Source organism: Lagopus muta, chromosome 11 (genome assembly GCF_023343835.1).
Source record: "Lagopus muta isolate bLagMut1 chromosome 11, bLagMut1 primary, whole genome shotgun sequence".
Taxonomy (NCBI): Eukaryota; Metazoa; Chordata; class Aves; order Galliformes; family Phasianidae; genus Lagopus; species Lagopus muta.
In genome coordinates this window covers 13,255,126-13,273,989 of record NC_064443.1, presented here as the reverse complement: position 1 = coordinate 13,273,989, position 18,864 = coordinate 13,255,126, and the positions used below count along the sequence as shown (strand labels likewise).

Below are 18,864 nucleotides of genomic sequence, written 5' to 3'. Positions count from 1 at the left end.
ATGCAAAATTAGGAGTTTCCATGCCATTTGTATTTTTAAGAGGGGACCTTACAGTTCCCTTTGAGGGAAATGGTCCTCATGCCACCCTTGCAGCAATGGAGCTGGAGATGGGGTGCAGATTAGGATCTCCCAAATTCCCAAATCCACCTTAGCTCCTGCAAAAGTGTCAAAAAGATGGGTGCAGTGAGGCCAACGCTGAAAGATTTGAAAGTCCTACTCCTTTTATTGCCATCAAAGGGGATACTTCCTGCAGTTGGCACTGCTATCGTTGTGCTGCTTTGTAGCAGGATGCCAACAGCTGTGACTGGGAGGGGTTTCAAAGAGAGCTGGGCATGTACAGATCTCTGGATTACAATGCCTGATGGCATTTGGAAACAGAAAGGAAGAGGCCTGAGAGTTTCTGACTTTGTCCTTTCCTTTATATAGGAAAAAAAAAACCACTGATGATGAATCTTGATGCTCTGATACAACAACCAGGACAATTGCTGTAAGGGGCATGTGTCCCTGCTTTGCTGGACCAGCAGCACTTCCCATGAACCTTACCTAATCCTTGCCTGATGTCTAGCCAGACCCTGTCAAGCATGTCCAATTTCAAAATTATCCAGTGAGCAAAATCTCACCCACTAAAAGATAAATATAATTCTGAAAGCTCCCGAAGAAGAACATTTTTGGAAGGAGGGAGGGAAGCAATTGTGTGTATCTATTTTGCATCAATTAATTTAAGAAATCGTTTCTGACAATCTGTCAGAAGAGTCAATCTGTCTCTGTAGGCTCAGAGGCAATGTCTGTGATGTTCCTACCAGCAAAAGTTGCTTCTGTCACTCCCAGCTGCTTTTATTCCCAATGATTCCATCTCTTCTCAGTACTTCCAGCCACTGAACCAGATCAAAACTCACTACTGAAAGAAAACCTTTCATTTAAAAAATGGTCCAATTTTCCTCTCATCATCTTAGTTTCATTGCTGTCATGTCTGGGACAGGGAAGACATGGAGATGAAGCTCTCAAACATCTACTCCCTAAACTATGAGGGAGTGCGGCCATCATTCATGCCTTCATTCTCCAATATAAGAATCAGCATTTTTTTCTTGAAAATCCCAAAGTCTTGTTGTGGAATTACATATACCATTACAGACACCAGTGCCAATAATTCTGTTTGCTTTGTTTTGTTTTGTTTCAATTGGCACAACTGGACTCAAAGCAATAAGATATTTTTTGATAGATAGTATATAAAAAAAAGCATAATTAAAAAAAAAATAAAAAAGAACTTTGCAAAGGAGGAGATCCTTGAGATGTTCTTGTCATCACATTAGTGATCTAAGAGCTTGGGGACCAAGCAAATGCCCCATGGCCAGGAATCAGCGTTTGCCTCCTCTGAGAAGTGACAGCCATTTACCAACATGTGGAACAGGTGGTGGCTGTTTTGACATTTCCAGTGGAAGCACTGCTAATTAAGCAGAAAAAGAAACAAACTTTGAAAGCAGCCACCCACCACAAAAACGCATGTATAAGCAAACAAAGCCTCAATCAGATCTGGAAAGCACCAAAAATTAAAGTATCAAACACACGTGGCGTCTTCACTGATTCATCCCCAAAAGCTGCTCCCAGAAATCTGTCTAGCTCTTCAAATCATAGAATCATAACGGTTGGAAAAGATTTCACAGATCAAGTCCAACTGTGGACCAATCCTCACCGTGCCCATTAACTGCATCCCTCAGCACTAATTAGCGATTTGGGTTGGATGGGGCTATGGCAGACTGATCTAGGAGGGTGTACCCAGCCCACCAATGCTCTGTAAGTGTCTTCCAACCCAATCACTCTGCCATAGAATCACAGAAGCACCAAGGTTGGAAAAGACCTTCAGCATCGTTTATGAGCGCATGATCTGTGTGACCTTGCATGCTGGCCACGGGGACGCCGCAAGGTCAGCGTGTGTGGCTGTGCAGATGCTGCGGTGCCGGTGTACGGCCGTGAGGACGCCGTGGTGTCCCCGTGCGGCCGGGGGGAAGCGCAGAACGCGGCCTCCTTTCGGCCCCTCTGAGATAAGCGCCATGGCGGCGGCCGCGCCTCGCCGGCCCCCAGCGGGCATGCGCAACGGGGCCTCCGGCGCGCTCCCTCCCTCGCGGCGCTCCCGCCTCTCCTCTCCTCTCCTTTCCGCTCCGAGCCGTGCAGCACCGCGGCCAGCGCCCGCCGAGCCGTGCGCGCGGCGCGGGGAGGGGCGGGGCCGGCCGAGGGCGGGGCGGCGCGGGGGCGCGCGCGGGCGCGGCGGCGAGCGGAGCCGGGCAGAGCCGCGCCGCGCCGCGCTAGCCCTAGCTCCGGCCTCGACCGCAGAGATGTTGGACCCGTCGTCCAGCGAGGAGGAGTCGGAGGAGCTGGTGGAGGAGGAGAGCGGCAAGGAGCCGCTGGCTCCCACCGCCGCTCGCCTCTCGCCCAGCCGCCCCGGCGAGAGCCCCGGCCCCGGCCCCGGAGGAGGCGGTGGCGGCGGCGGAGGGCTGCAGCCGGGCGGGCGCGCCGGGGGAGCGGCTCGGCCCGCCAGCCCCAGCCCGTCGGTGGCCAGCGAGAAGGAGAAGGATGAGCTGGAGCGGCTGCAGCGCGAGGAGGAGGAGAGGAAGAGGAAGCTGCAGCTCTACGTCTTCGTCATGCGCTGCATCGCCTACCCCTTCAACGCCAAGCAGCCCACCGACATGGCCCGCCGGCAGCAGAAGGTACCGCGGTGCTGCCCTGCCCTCTTCGTCCTCCTGCGCCCTTCGCGGCGCTGTGTCCCCGCCACCTCCTGCCCCCCGGCTCTCCTTGCCGCCCCCTGCCCGCTCCCGGCCCCGACGCCCCCCGGGCGCCCCAAGGGCAGTCCCGGCGCGGGGCACCTTGGCCCCCTATGGGCCCCGTCCCGGTGGCTGCTCCGCTGCCGCCCAGACACCGCTCCTGGTTATGCAATATGGGAATTGGGGATGTCCGGGATTTTGGCCAGCTGGAGGTTGTTGAAAGGAGACAAATAGCGTTTATGGCGTGCGCCTTGTCCTCCTCCAAAGGGAGTCTGCAAGTTTGCACTTACTGCAAAGTTCCTTTCTTTGGGAGTTGACTTAAGGAGTTGCAGAGCCTCCTTCCAACTTCTCCCAACGTGTGCTCCCCAGTTCCTTGGCAAAGCGTGACAGCAGGGCTTTGCCACAGAACAGCGGCTGCAATGTCCTCTCTGCGTGTGTCACGGTGGCACCCAGCTGTGCCAGGAGCCCCTCATTTGGGCACTGGGGCTGGCACAGGGCTGGCTGTGCTCATCAGTATAGACACGAAGTTTCTGCAGCACAGGGACGCAGACATATTCCAGCAGACACAGCCCATTCTCCTTTGTGGTGGGACACAGCTCAGAGTTGGACGGCAGTTGTTTATTTCTGGTTTTAGCTGAGTTTCATAGGTGGCCTTTGTAGTCTTGGTAGCATCCTGCCTCCACAAATGACCTTTATACCCAGGGAAACTCCTGGATGTATCGATGGGAATGACATTCATTCAGCTCTGCTACACCAGAGGACTATTATTAGTCATTGCAACATACGGAGGTAGGGAAGTGTATCCGTTTTGCACATAAAGGCAGTATAGGACAATCTGGTGCTGCTGGAAGGTTGATGATCTGCTTTGTGAGAAGGAAGCATGTGGCTGAAGATAAGACAAGGTTTAGAGAGTTTTTGATACGTGTTTTTTGCTCACAACTCTTTTTTCAGTAAGTTGTGGATTTTCAAAGTCATCTTGACTTTTGTTTCCTACCTAACTTCTTCAAGCTCGGAGAATGTAATGGAATTTATGTAATTCCTCATCTTGGAGGAATCTGAGCAAACAAACCCAGCAGCTGTTCCTCATGTGAAAGTGAACTGAGGACAGAAAGGAGTTTTTCCAAAAGCAGCATCTGTTGGTGTGGGGTGTGAGGCTGGGAAGGAGGGTGAGACGCAGCTGTGAGGTCAGTGCTGTGCAGAGACAGGAAGGGGTGGGAGACAGGGCAGGGATGTGCAGGTGGAACAAAGAAATGGGAAAATTGATGACCTGGCAGCAGACTCAAAGGAATGGAGAGGGTGTGTAGGACCTGGGGAGAAAATAATCTGTTCTATGTGGTGTATGGGAAACATGCTCGGCTTCTTTATAGAATGCAGCTCAAATAGATGTCTCACAGGGGCCTAGCATCTTCCCACAAACTTGGTCCTTAAATGGAGTTTGGAAAGCTAAATTTAACTTGACAACACATGTCAAACTGAATTCAGCCTTTTAAAGGTGATTTCACTCTGGGTTTTCTTCTCCTGTATGTTCCCATATTCAGCTGTCACAGCTTCCTGGGAGTAAATCCTTGTCCATGTTCCTAAGCCTGACTCCTGCTGAAGTCATTCAGAGCGCTGACAGAGCTCCTTATGGGCTCCCTGTGATTGCTGCTTTCCTCTCTCTTTTGACTTTCCTGCCAAAACCCCATCCCTCTGTTCCCAGCCTGCAGGAGACCTCAGGGTGACTTGTGTGGGACTCCTTCCCCCTTTAGCACAGAGTTTTGTTGGGGAGGTTCTGCTGGGTTTAGTCTTTGTAATGAGAACTTTGTGTATTGCTGCAAATCTAATAGCACTGCAAATAGCAGATCGCTGCATCCTGCTGAGCTACTCGGTGCTGCTGAGTCCACTTTGTAGCTTCCTTCTCCATCTCAGTGATGGGAGAGAGGGCAATTGGTTTTGTTGTAAGTGATGCAAATGCAACCAGGATGGAAATAGCAGCTTTGCTGCATATCACTCAGTGGAGCTTGTTTGGGTCCTTCTGAAAGCCTGCAGGTGGTGTCAGGTGCGCTAGCAAAATAGCAAAGAGCTTAAGCTTGTGCTCTGCTGAACAGTGACCGATTTAAGCACTGTGCTTAGTGCAGAGCAGGTATGTGGGGTCAAACTCTCTTAAACGTGTGACAGTGCATCATAAAATACAGTCTTTCTGCCTTTTTGGCATGCGTACAGGTGCTGCAACGGTTAGGATCTTAGTAAAGTGAACACAGCCTTCTAAATAATCACGTATTTCTTCATTCTCCTGGGTTGACTTGTTGCTCTCATCCTGTTTTTGCACAAGTTCTCTCTTCAAACCGCTGACGTGTCGTCGTGGGACTGCTGTGATTCAGGTGGTGGTGTGGTGGGACTTGCTGGGGGAGCCGGGACTGTGTGGTCAGGTGCTGCTCTGCTGGACCTGAGGAGATGTCAGAGCTGTGGGGTGTGCAGCTCTGCAGCCAGGAGAGGAAAGCAGCTGATATATTCTTGCTTTCTGTCTGTTCCTTCGTTGCTCCTTAGCAGCACAGAGAACAGAACACGGGTGTTGTGCTCAGCGATTTGTCTGGAATCCACAGAAAATGATTGTTTTCAGTTAAAACACTTATCATTTATTTTGCCAGTTCCTTATCTTAATTTAATTCTAGCCGATATTAAATATTTGCCATAGTTTGGCTATTTATGTGCTTGCAGCTGATTGAATCGGGAAGCAGGTAATTAAATGGGCTGGAAGCTTGGTCTTCGGCTGTTGTAAAACTTTGCAGCTCCTGATCTGGACCAATGATTCAGTTATTCAGTCTCTCAGGCCAGAGATGTTATGAACTGACGGAGGGGAGGACTCATCTGATCATGCAACCCCTGCTAAAGCCCATTGTTTGCAGGAAGTATAATTTACAGCCTTGCTCTGCATAGTCTAGACACACTACTCTCCCTGAAGCACTTTGCCTCTTGCACAGTTTGTAATTCCTTCTGACAAGTCGTGAGTCACTCATGCTCAGTTCACCTAAGTGGGAAGTGGTCTTCAAGTCATTTCCATATGTATTTCTTTTGCTAGCTGAAGAAGTAATTAATTTTTAGTGCGGTTCAGCAATAGGAACCTGGGCATCACAGCACTGGAACTAGCAGTGTATGAATACAACCCCTTGTTAGCTGCTGCCAGTACTTTAATCCAGAGGAGTGCAAGGTAAGCATCCTGCTTACGTTTAGTTATGTATATGTGATTAATATATGAAGCTTAATAGATATGGTATGATCAATAAAGCTGTTGCTCAGCTGGTGTCAACATCAGTTCTGCCAGTGGCTTTGGCAGCACCAGGATTTCAGCCTCAGAGTGATCTCTGCTGTAGTATGTCTCCAAAAATCTAGGTTAATTGGAACAATGAGTTCAGGAGAGGGGACCTGTCACCCAGGGGGATGGGTGGAACCCTACCAGGTGGGTTTTGTTCCCAGCTCTCTTTCCTCCTGGGAGCAGAGGTAGAAGGGAAGGTGGCCTCATTCCCTGCTCTAGGACAGCCTGGAGCACACAGGAGGGAAAGCAGAGCTTAGGAGACTTCCTCTGCCTTGCCTGGCTGTTCTTCTGGGTCGGGTGGGCATCGTTATGAGCACCACCTGTAAGTGCTGTCATTGAGTTTGCTGTGTGTGTGCAGTTGTTGGTTGAGAAAGTGCTTTTAGTGACCACACTCTGCACTGTCTGCCTGTGATTCAGGCTGATAAACAAGTCAGACCTTTCCTCAAATTTAAACACCTGAATCAAAATGTCTTACAAGTTTATTCAGTTTGGGGTAAGCCATGCAGTGCTCACAGTTACCGTGGGTCAAAGCCTGCCTGTCTCAGAGCAGGATGGGGAGCTTGGACTTCCAGCAGCGTGACAAATACAGGCTACCTGATCATGACCCATCGCTACGGGATGCACCATGAGCTGTGTAGTTGAACTGACACGAGTGGGTGGAAAGCTGCCTCCACACACAAGTCGTGTCTCTCAAGCCCTGTGCTCCATCCTGCAGACCAGAGAGGTCTGTCCACACCCAGGTGTTAGCGGCTTAACTTAATGAAACCTAGATTCAGTCATGCTCCAGGATTAGTTTTGCTTAGTTTGCTGCCTTTAGCAGGACTTGGGGTTGATGTGACCATGTGTTGTACAAGCACTCTGGCAAAATAGGATTGCATGCTAATTGTCCCACAATGGCCACTCGAGCTGATTTAGGGTGATGTTCTCCCAAGGACAGGACAATGATTGCCTTCAGAATAGGATGAGACAGTCTACGGGTGCTAGACTGTGTGTTCCACCTCTGATCCTTTTTTAAGTGGGATTTTCAGCCAGATGCAATGATCTAGGACAAGTGTCTGTGGGTATGAACTGAATCTGGTCCTGTACCTGCATGGAGCAGCATATCTTCTGCTTGGGCAGGGATCCTGAGGGAGTAGCTTGGTTGACTTGGTTAACTGCTTGGCAGTTGAGGGGGGAAAAAAGGGCTATTTGTTAAGAAATGGCTTATAGAAATCCATCCAGTCTCACAAGATCTGGGCTGATGCCTTATGAACTGCATTGTGTCAGCTATGACTTCTGAATTTGATCCTGAATACACACAGAGCTGGATTGGACGGTGCTGGGAGTGTGTGGATTCTGTAAGTTAGTACAAAAGTTTGTTAGCTGTGAGATATGTTTGCAACTGATTAGGCATACAGGGTGTGCTTATGCCTGCAGGGGAATTCAGTGGGGAATTTACCATGTTCCCCACTGTACCCAGGTGATTCTACTTGGCATTGTCTGAGCTTGGAAGCAAGCTGCTCTCCCAGCTGAGGTCCCACCAGCTAATTGCTTCTACAGTGGGAAGGGTTTGCTGCTCTTCTGTCTGGATAGAAGAGTCTTAGGTACTGGGGTGTAATGTGAGAATCACACAAGCTGAAAATCAAGCCAAAGGGAAATTTCTCTAAGGTGCTACATATCCTTTCCTGGTTCAGCTTTGTGTGTTGCCAGCACGGAGCTGTCAAGGCCTCAAGCTTTACCTTCCATCTTAGCTGACTGCTCCCACCCTTGTAATCAGAGATTACAGACTCATTGCTGCCTCGGAAGGAAGCTAATGGGGTGACGCAGCAGGAACCAGCTGCCTCGCTACCTGCATGGTGACGATGCAAGGATGAAGGAAGGACACTGAGCACTGCTTCAGCTGCAGCTGTACTGCTGGGCTCAGCAGTGCAGAGTGCCCCCAGCCCACCCTCTGCCAGCTGGGCCTCCAGGCAGGGCCCATCTGCTGATGGTAGCTGGGGATGTGCAGCTGTTGGAGCAGCAAGGGTTGTTTTGGTGTGTGGCCAAGGCCTAGCTGGAGTTAGGGCTGTGCAGATAGCGTGTGTGCTCCCAGGTGGGAGATTGTGTGGAAGGGTGAGGGGGGCTGGAGGAGGATAACCAGGGAGAAGAGATCACTTTACACCTCCATTTCTAAGGCTATTCTGCATCTCTGCTGCTTTTATTTCCAGTTCCTCAAGCTCAGACCTCTGAAGCCTCCCATTGCAAAGCTCGTGCTTGATGCGTGGTTTCATGCAGGGAGATATGTGATAGATTTTTTTTCTGTAATCTCCTTTCTGTAAACTCTCCTCCGTCAGGTTCTGTTTCAGACCAGAATTTTTCTGTCTGTAAAGAAGTCACCCCAAAAGTGAATCAGATCCTGCTGAGTGGGACAGTCTTCCCATCCCCTATTTATAGTTCATGCAATTACCCTCCATGCATCTCGGAACTCTAATTGCCTTTTTATTGCTGTTTAGCAGTGTGTTACAGGTTTTTGAATGCTCATGCCTTGTTTTCTCATTAGCTCTATTTATTCCTCCTCTGGCTCCCTTCCTCAACCTCATCAAATTTAGCATCTTCTCCTTGCCTTCAGGGCCTCGTGCGACTGCCACTTCTCTCTTCTGTTCCCGTGTCCTGTCTCATGTTGCAGCTCTAGATGCTCTGTGTGATATTGCTACAGCACTCCATTGGGGCTGTCCCAGCAAGGGGCTCCTTTGTTGGGTGAGATGGCTTGGATAAGATGTGCTGGTGTCTGCTATGGGAGCTGCCTTGTGTCAGGCAGGGCTCCTCAGTGCAGCTCTGGCAATTAGTGGCAGGTAAGCGATGCAGGCTGCCTATGCTTTTAGGGTTCTGGTGGGAAACTGTGTTCTTCCAAAGCACTTTTTATGCTGGAGGGTGCCATGCTGTGGTGACACCAGCTCTGTCCCCATGGTGCTGATTTGTTGGTGTCACAGGTGCTGCGAATCAGCCGTGCTCTCCTGGGACCTTTGCAACCACACATACACAGGGCTGCTGCATCACGAGCTGTTCCTGTGCATTCTGGCCTCTCCAAAGCCATGTGTGTTGGGCTGAGAACACACAACTACTGTTACTGGGGTTTCTTTATTAGCGATTTTCTCTCTGATGGCTAAAATAGATGTGGGCTTTGTGCTTGTATGGCACCTGGCACACTGCATCTGTACCTGGGAGCCAGCAGTAGCCTGAGTTTGTCTCATGTTGTCCCAGAGTTCAAAGTCCTTTCTATTGTTATTTGCTCTATGATTTAGCCGTGTTGTATGGCATTTCCATAGCTTGAATTAATTTAATTATCCCCTGAGGTGCTTGCTTGCTCACAGTTGTCCAGGACTTTGTTGACCTCCTCTTGTGTATTGAGGAGCCCACACGACTCTGAATCATCAGTAAACGTAATCGTGGTGTTTGATGTTTGCTCCATGCTACATACAGTAAATAAACCTGGCCTTAATACCAGTCTGTGCCTCCCCTGTAGGCACCTACTTTGTTCCCAACTGCATACAGCCCAGGCACTCTATCCTAATAGCATTCCTATTGACTGGAGAGATTAATATTTCATGTGAAATTGTACCAAAAGCTTTCTCAGCCTATAGGTACGTTGTGCCCTCAGCACACCTATTAAGCATGATGTCAGCTCTGCAAAGATTCAGTGTCACAGGCTTGGCTCACCAGCCTGTGGCTCTCTGCAGCTCACCAGTAAGGTGGCCCAAACTGTGTGGCAGTTTCCTGAGCTGCTCAGCAAGGTGCTGTTTCTTGATCTGCCATCGATAAAATGTTTTGTTTGTTTTTTTTTTCTCCTGTGTTGAGTGCTGTGGGCTCATGGGGTGCTGCAGTAATTGTTTAGGGCAGGATGCGAGAGAGGATCAGACCCATTGCTGCAGTTCAGGCACTGAATATCCATGGGTTGCCCCTTCTGCAACTGCATGTTTCCTTCCCACAGCCTGCACAGCTGCTTCCTCTTCTAATAAGGCAGTTAATAGTCTTGCATAATTCATGCTTACAAGTTGTACACACTTGCTGATAAAAAGAGCCGATGTTTAATTTACACACGTGGGGTGTCATGTAGACCTGGCTACATGAGCCATGCTGAGATGGAAGCGAGATGGCAGTGAGGTGTGAAGGGCAGGTCCTGGCTGCTGCTCTCCCCTGGCTTTGCAGAGCACGGCGGGGCTCTGCCTCTCTGTGTGTGGATGCACCACGTGCTGACTGCCCTTGTTTCTGGCTCTTGGTGTGAGCTGCACCGCATCCTGGCCTCCAGATGTTTGTCCTGTGGCTGTGGCACACGGCTCAGCTGGCTGCAGGACAGCCCACGTGAGACCAGCCGCAGAGGGGCTGTCAAAGTGGTGGAGCAGCTCAGCTGCTTAAACCCACACGAGCAGAAGAGCAAGGCCCCCAGTTCCATTCTGTCCGCTGAAAGCACAAGATTCAGTGGCCAGCCAGAAAGCAGATGGCTTGCTGTTTCTGTATCCTTTCATTTTATTATTGCAGGTCTGCGAGGGAGTTCCAGCTGCTCCAGTAGTGTGGCAAATCATCTCCATTTATCTTGTGCTGTTACGGCTCAGTGATGTCAGATGGTCTCTTTACATTTCGTGTATGTTCAGACTAAGCCAATCACAGTGTTTTTTCCATGAAAGCTTAATGATGAAAGATAACACCAAGTGATATTTTTCTTCTTTAACCAATGGTTTCTTTTGCTGCATAACCTTCATGTTAATGGTCATAATCTTTCCTTGCTGTGGTTCAAGAGAACAGATGTGCTTTTTGGATATATATGGATATATATGTGTATCCAAATATATATATATTTGTACCTAGAATCTCCTTTTTCTTTTTTTCTTTCTTTTCAGCTCTAATTACTTGCATTGCAATGCTGTGACCTATATTCAAGGTGAAACTTTTGATAAGTGTTTGCTTTGGGAAGGGAGGCACGCAAGCATGTTTTTGAGGAGATTAGAGCCTGTCAGAGAGTAACACACATTTCAATTAGACGTCAAAATGCAAATCATTCAGACTTCAGTGCACGTCAAGGTGAGACTAGGAAGAACTTTAATCCATTCTGAGATAAAGTTGAAATCCTTGTGTGCTTTAGTTATCCCCAGTCAATTATGCTTGCTCGGAGTTGTGTGCTGGCAAGTCAAAGCTGTACAGGAAAATCCTTGCATGATATTTTTGTCACTTGTTCAGATGTTTGCTGTCCCTATGTAGAACTCATTTCCTCCAAGGGCTATTCCCCTTCAAATAATAGAAAAATGACTCAGAAAGTTGCAGCTGCAGTGACAGCTCCCATGATTTTAATGGCTTGATGATTATTAGTATTGTTGAGTGTCTTAGCCCTAAGCTGGCCTGTGGTGTGTGCTGCCTTGCTGTGATGCATGGATGCTGAGCAAGAAGGCCTGCCCTTCATCCCTGTCCCATGGGCGATGGGCGGGCTGCTGAGGATGCCGTCAGTGCTCCCATCCCATGGGTGCCCTGGGCAGGGTGAAGTAGGGGCCAGGGCAGGGTGCTCTATGGAGCAGGGCATGGCCAGAGGCTTCTGAGCATCCCTAAATAGCAGGTCTGAGGAGTTTCCCATGGCCCTCGTGGCTTTGGGAGGCAGAGCCTAGAGGTGGAGTGCAGCTTGCTGAATCAGAAAGGAGACTGCTAGCCCTGAGACTCTGGGGGCTGGAGGGAGGAATTGCTCACGCAGGCACTTGGAGCAGGGTGGGTATGTGCTTGGGAGGTTTTTCTTCCCTTTGGCTTTGAGAGTTTGAATTGAAGAGCTGGAGTGGTGAGAAGGCTGGGAGATATTTTCTTACCCTCTGCTCGAAGAGCTAAGTTGCAGTTTTAGAAAATGTATTGTAAATGAAAGATGCTATTTCTGCTCTTCAGCCTCTCTGTTTTTCATGTATCTTCTTCTCTTTCTGGCTTCTCGGCAAACATTAATGAGAAGGTAGAGGGTGTGAACCAGCAAAAAAAAACCAACAACTTTTCTCTGTTGAAATCATGTACAAGGTCATAGCAGTTTGTGTAGCAAATCTCACAGGACTTGAAAAATGTCCTTGGTGTCATCCTATGCAATTTGTCAGTGGTGTTTATGGACTCACAGCACTACTTTGCACCAGAGATGGCAACCATACGCTGTGGTTATACATCAAGACTCTTTTTTTCCCCCAGGTTGGATGACTCAGGTTTGTAGACACAAGGCTTGTAAGTTGAATGGGGGGAAAAAAATAGCAAAATGTGAATTATGCAGCTATTTTCACAGCAGAACACTTAATTATGGTTTCAAATATACTCAGCACTAGAATAAATGATGGAGATAGAGCAGTTCTATAAATGTCCGTGTGCCTTGGAGCTCAGACCTTGCCTGGGGGATTCTCAAGCACTCCCACTACCCTCTGCCAGAGGGACAGGAGCAAGGAGGGATGGTAGGGCTGCAAGCAAAGGGAGACAGAGGCAGAGGAACAACCTGCATCACATGGGCTGCTGCTGAATCACTGTTTACACTGCTTCTGTACCTGCTGACTAGATGCATTAAAATAGGATACTTCTATTTTTAGTTCTTACCTTGTGCATTCATGCAGATACGTGCACTGAAATTAGGCTTTCAGTGATGGGAGTAGCGTTGTGCCCACATGCGAAGTGTTTCGGAGTTACGGCACAGCAGCAATTCCACCATCTCACCTGCACGAGAGGCAGTTTGGGTGTGGAAGTAAGGCAGGGTGGAGCTGAGCACCTCGAAGCTGCCCTTGCTGCCTTCCTGGCACCAGCACTGCCAGGCTTTGTTCCAGATCCTGCTGGCTGCTTCTGTGCTGATGTGCTGCCCACATGGGGACGGAGGAGCTGCTGCAGCAAGACTGAGCCAGGCAGGCTGGGATGCTGAAAATGGGGGGGTGATGTAGAAAGTCATTACTGTGGTCCAGTACTGCTGCTGTGACATTGCCAGCTCCAAGAAGGCTGGTCGTGGTGCCTTCATCTCGGGCTGCACAGCCTCTGTGCCTTTCTGTAGGAGACATACTGCATGGAAACACCCCTACAATTGAGGAGGTGAGGGATACTGGCATGTTTGCTAAATGTAGTAAACCATAAATTAGAGATTTCCCTGCTTAAGTTTGGGATGGAAAAAGACAAGGGGTTGGAGGTGTCATGTGGAATATTCCAGTGAAAGCAAGGCTTTCTCATCTGACTGTACTGGGATTAAAAATAGCATTTGGGAAAGAGAAGAAATGAAAAATAAGTACTCTGCTTTTGAATGGTTTCCTGATCTGCATGACAGCAGCTCTGTGGCATTGCCTGCACTCACTGCTGTGACTTCAGAACTCGGCTGTGATTCCCTGGGGCTGATAAGATTATTTGACTTAATGCATCCTTTAAATAACATTGCCCAGCCTTTCCCTACCCCACATCTGTAGCCACAGGTGTTTCCCACTGGGACTGGGAAGCTGATGCCCTGAAAGTGCATGAAACCAGGCAGAGCATCTTCTGCTCTGTCCCTGCAGGCTGAGCAGACAGACCCCAGAGGAGAGACCCTGTGTTGCCAGAACCCCATTTCTGGCCCTGAGCTTCCTGCAGCACTGATCTCGGGGCAGTCTCATTCCCCACACCTTGCAAGTTGCCATTAACTTTTATCACCTCTCCTTACCCAGCCTGCTCAGAGCACGTTTCAAGGCACTGGTGGTGCCTTCAGATTCAGCTCTGTTTCCCCAATAACCATTAACTGTGCTGTGAGAGTCTGGGCTGCCCAGAAAGAATGACTGAGTCATTCTGGTACTTGTTCTGGCCCAGCACAGCAGCCTTGCGTGGACTGGTTTTCCCTGAGTTTCGTTTGGAAGAGGCCTGTGAGCTCCCACTGAGGCTGCCCAGCAATAGAAAGAGCTCTTGTGCCATGTTGTCCTTGGGGGTCTCAAGGGTCTGGCTTTTGTCTCAAAGATAAACCTATCAGGAAGGGAAGTGTTCTTCAGACTGTGCTGGAAGCAATACCAGAATTGTCTGCCTTCCTTTCATAGAGAGCCCCACTGATTTTATTAATGCCTCTGTAGGGGAGCGGGCTTAGAGGGCCATCACAGATGTGTGTTACAAAGCCTGCTTACTAGGTGGGTTTTCCCAAGCCTTTTAGAGGTGGATTCATAGTGCCTCTCTGTATCTGGGGAAGAAACTCTACAGGTTTAGGTACTTTGTATCCTTTATTTTCTGGACCCCAAACTGAGATGGAGGTCTGTTCTCTTCAAGGCTATTTAAAGCTAAGCATCACAAGACTGTATGCAGGGAGCCCTGGCTATCTCTAGAGCTCTCCAGGCTGATTTTCCCTTGAGTTTTTGTGGAGAAATACTTGAAGGTGTAGGGTGTCTTGCAGCTAGTTTTCCAGGCACTCCATTTCATGGCTCATGTGAGGTGTTTTTTGACCACTGATGCTCTTCTTCACACAGAGCTTGCAGGTCAGTAGTCAGTCACAGCAGATCCCTGTGCCTGGCATGCTTCTTTGCTCCCTAATTGCCTACTCCTTGCCTCCTATCTGCATCCAGTAAGCAAGCTACAGCAGTAGTTAATTACTCTTCTGGGCTGAGTGCTGTATTATAGTCTGTTCTGTCAATACTAATTGTTTTATAGAAATATGAAGTACCACTTTCCCTTCCCTCCGAGGGCTTTGAGATGCAATGTGGGCTCTAATATCGTTTAGTCCTTCTGTCCGGTGTGAACAGGAAAACATGATCACCAGTTCAGAGCAGGTACCTTTGGGTCATCTTTTGAAGAGCTGCTTTTGTCTGTGATAGTCTGAAGTCTGTTCCCATTCCTTTCCACTAAAGCTCTTTCCCTTCCTGATGCCTTGCCAGTACCATGTATTTAAAACTGGTTGACAATAACACAAGACCACAGTGATAGCTGTGATCTGTATTGGTGAATTCAGGCAGTTCTTTCTTACGCTGGGTTGAGGTTCCTTATTCTTTCTTTTCAACCTCTGGTTCAATAAGCAAGTTGCATAAAAGAATAAGTAGATGACTGTGATGTATGCAAGCATCTTCTGAGAGTTCACGCAGCAGTACATAGGGAAAACTCTCCTACCAGTGCATGGAAATTGTCAGCCCCTGTCCTTCAGAGGTGTCCTTGCTTGTTTGCACCTCCTCCAGTGACTGGTCGCAAGTAGATATCCACTGCTGATGTCTCTTTGGCAGAGGTGTATCATTCTGCCTCTATTTGTTGTTCTGGAATAAACAGCAGATGAAAACACATTCGTTCATAATGAGAGAACGGTAAATTAAAATGTGTCCCAAGTGTGTTCAGCTTCAGTGTGTTTGCAGTGACGAATGCTTTGGGGCTGTGTTTTGATTCTCTTTGCGTCACTGGAGGTTTTGCTGTTGGCTTTGGTCATTAACAGCCTTGCACAGAGCAGGATAAGCTCCAGGGTTAGGGATTTTTGCATCTCCTACGGCATTTATAAACAGCTTACTCCAGTGTGCTCTTAGCTTTTCCTGTATCCCATTAAAATAGCTGTGAGAAGACAGCTTTTTAGGCTTGGTCTCCCTGTTGTCTCTTGTAAGGGCTGGACATTATGGCAGCTTTGTGAGCAGAGGTGTGCTGTCCGGTTTGAGTTTCCATACAAGAGCTTCCCACCCCAGCCAAGCACTCACTGACTGCAGTGCAATTTTTCCGTACAAGCACTCAGCAGCGTGATGTACTGCTGCTGTCACCTGCAGAAGACCTTGTTCCATGACCTTAATATGCATCTCAGCTTCAAACTTGCTCAGTCAGGACTTGCAAAAGCCTGTGTTCATGTCCTTTGTATTGTGTCACCCGGGCTTGTTGAAGGCTGCATGTAAATTGCTCTTTGCAAACAGTTTTCTGATCTCAGCCACAAATCTGATTATGGTTACATTAGGGAATGGAAGCATGAGAAGCCAGGTCGTTGCTTTAAATTTTAGCATTAAAGGTCAAGTTCTGCTGATTTTTAATCCTCTGACAGCAGCAGCAGCCTCCTACCTCGTGCTCCCACAGCTTCTCCCCAAGAAACATGTGGGCTTGGCATGAGCTGTGGGTTCTTCTGCTTGTATTTCGGGGCTGTTTCCTTCCGTTCCTTATTAAAATGCATGTGTTTATCCTCATTTAAAGTGATAATCTCTATCAAAAAGCTAATGATCACAATACCTGGCTTACTTTTCCCCAACAAAGATGACAGCAGTGATACGAGTCATTATGTTGCTGATAGTAAAATTGCTACCTTCAGGCACGTCTTTATGTTAGGGTTGGATTTTTTGGCTGCCACAATTCACAAGAGAGAGACAGTTGGAAATTTTCTCCTTTAATAAGTAGTTTTCATACCTCTCAAGTTTCTTAATCGAGTCAAGCTGCTATAGCTACCACACTGGAAAGAGCAGAAGATTCAAGTGCCTTTTTTTCTTTTAATATGCATCTGTGTGTGTAAGAATATTGTGGCTTTCCAGAGGTAGGATCAAGTCACAAAAACTTCCTAGTGGGTTCTTGCTGTTGCTTGGCTATTGTGGTCCTTGCTGAAGCAGGCTTTGTGTGTTCTGTCCTCCCTCTGTACCACCACAGTCACTGTGCTGGGCACTGAGGACCCCTCAGCCCCAGGCTGCAGCTGGCAGTGTCCTGCTCAGGGGCTGGAACCACCAGGATTTAAATTTCTAGTTTTCAAAGTGAAGTCTCCATGGGTTTATAACATAGCATTGCATGAGAACATGATTGATTTTTCTTCCTTTCTCCTATGTGGGGAGGCATAAATGCCTGCAAAGGAAAACCAGCAGCTGTAAGGAGTATCCCAAATGCCACCATCTGCACACCTCCCAATGTCTGAGAACTGTGCTCTGTGAATGACGACAGCAGGCTCTATCAAGGGTATGACTTGTATTTAATTGTGTTACAATCCCTTTAATCTAGGATTATATCCAGTTGTTTTCTTCATGTGGGTTGTAGACTGTCAGATAAAAGCGGGAGCAGCTGGGAGGAGACAAATGGCTCTGAAAAGAGACTGAAAACCTTGAGCATCTGCAGATGCTTTTGTTGGAAGCGTGAACCTGTCTCCCCAAACCATCCAGGCAGGTGCACATGCTGCCAGGACCCTCCGGCTTTGATAACTGAAGACCCTGGGAAGGCAACTGACTGCAAATGAAATGGTGATTGCTTTCCCCTCACTGAATGAAATCTTCTCTGAGGCGATTATGCAGATTAAAGCTTCCCACTGTAATGTACCAGAATAAATATAGTGGTGGCTGCGTGCTGTAGGACTGCATGCAGTGTGGCTCTGGGTGCAATGCCTGGCTCCTTGCAGGGAGAACTTGCGTTGGTTGCAAGCCCAGGCTGACCTCTGGTTTATGGTATCAAGATGTAGTCATGGGGTAAGGTTTGCAGTTTACAGTATGTCACAGGGCTGGTCATGCCAATATATTTTGACTTTAAAAGGCACAGGGCCTTTTAAAAGCAGCTTTGCCACTCCTTAGCAGGAACATCTGCAGCAAGTGTTCACTGCAGCACTTGCCTGAGGAGCATGCTTGCTGGGCAGCCACATGCAGGATAGTAATGTTTTTAGCTCACTAGGAAAATAAACCATTGTCAGACAGCTGGGGAAGGAAGCAGTTTTGGAGCTGAGGATGCAGCCAGAGCTGGCCTGATCTAGCTGGAGTCCAGAACAGGAGCCCTGTTAAAATAGGACTGGAAGGATCTATCTGAACTCGGTGCAGGCCTGGAAGCACTCAGGTTGCTTCTGATTTCCTCACTGCAATTTACACCTGTTATTTCTTCTTGTGGGCGTGGGGAGTATGTTGTTCTCCTCTTTGCATCAGATTTCTCCAGTGTTTGGAGGACTTTGGTGGTCTTCCCAGGCTGCCCCTGCTCCCCATTCCTTCTGCTGTTCCTGCTCCCCATCCTGATACCTCTCTCCTGCTCCTTTGTACACTCCTTGCGCATCTGATGCTTTTGCTTTTTTATTTTTTTCCCCTTACAGTGCAGTACAACTGTATTTGTGTTCAGCTGCATTTCACTCTGCTGACAGCTGAGTAACACTGTGCAAATGACTTAATGTACCCCCAGCTATGCGCTTCAAGTGTTAAGTTAAACCATTACCCTCAGTAACGGATGGGTTTTTTTGCCAACCTGATAATTGGCAGTAGGTGCCACTTTGACCGAGGTACATGGGAGACTTTTCCATGCCTACACAAAATCATTTTCCTTTTTTATCACAGCATGATTTAACTACCCAGTGCTGTTAGTGCTGTTTGATTGGGTTGTGTGCTATGTAATTCCAAACAGAGTGTGTGCACTGTAACCACATAGCAAATTATAAATTTCTAAAGTGCAGAATTCATACATGTGAGAGCCACAGAGAACCTCTTCCACCGTAATCAGCTCCTTCCAAGGAGGAGGGGGGGGGAAGAGAAGTCAGTGAGAAAGGCAGTTGGGTCCAGTGTGTAGTGAGAGCAGATTTGTTGTGGGCTGGGCCGGGGGCTGCATAGTGCTGTGTGCTTCCCCCATGGCCTTGGGGTTCCTTGGGGTTGGTTGATGGCTCCCGCAGATCCTCACGGGACTCTATTTGAGGTCTGAGGTCTTGGGGCGCGAGCTGCTGGGCTCTGATGCTCCGCCCGTCAGCCGCAGAATCACAGCGGCTGCAGAGCGGCGAGCCTGGAGCTGACCGCGGTGCTGAAACGGCGTGATGTTACCTCTGTTTCTTCACTGCTTTATGGCACTTAGTTGATGCGCTCTTTGTAGGACTTCTGTTCTGTATCTGGCTTTTTCTAAAGGATAAAATCTGTATTTACATCTAGGATTTTGCACATCTAGAATCTTTGCCCTACTACAGACGTGCCTGCAGAGAAATGCTGAGTC

At 48.4% G+C, this 18,864-nt stretch overlaps 1 protein-coding gene across 7 annotated transcripts in view; it reads left to right on the top strand.

The window, feature by feature from the left end:
- The first annotated feature begins 2,254 nt into the window (after window positions 1-2,254).
- Window positions 2,255-18,864, top strand: part of CADPS (calcium dependent secretion activator) — a 174,115-nt gene continuing 157,505 nt past the window's right edge. For all 7 annotated transcript variants that reach the window (XM_048957060.1, XM_048957057.1, XM_048957056.1 and 4 more), the window contains exon 1: window positions 2,255-2,702. In XM_048957060.1, the coding sequence (XP_048813017.1) occupies window positions 2,331-2,702 (372 nt within the window). In that variant the 5' untranslated portion in view covers window positions 2,255-2,330. The remainder of the gene's footprint in view (window positions 2,703-18,864) is intronic.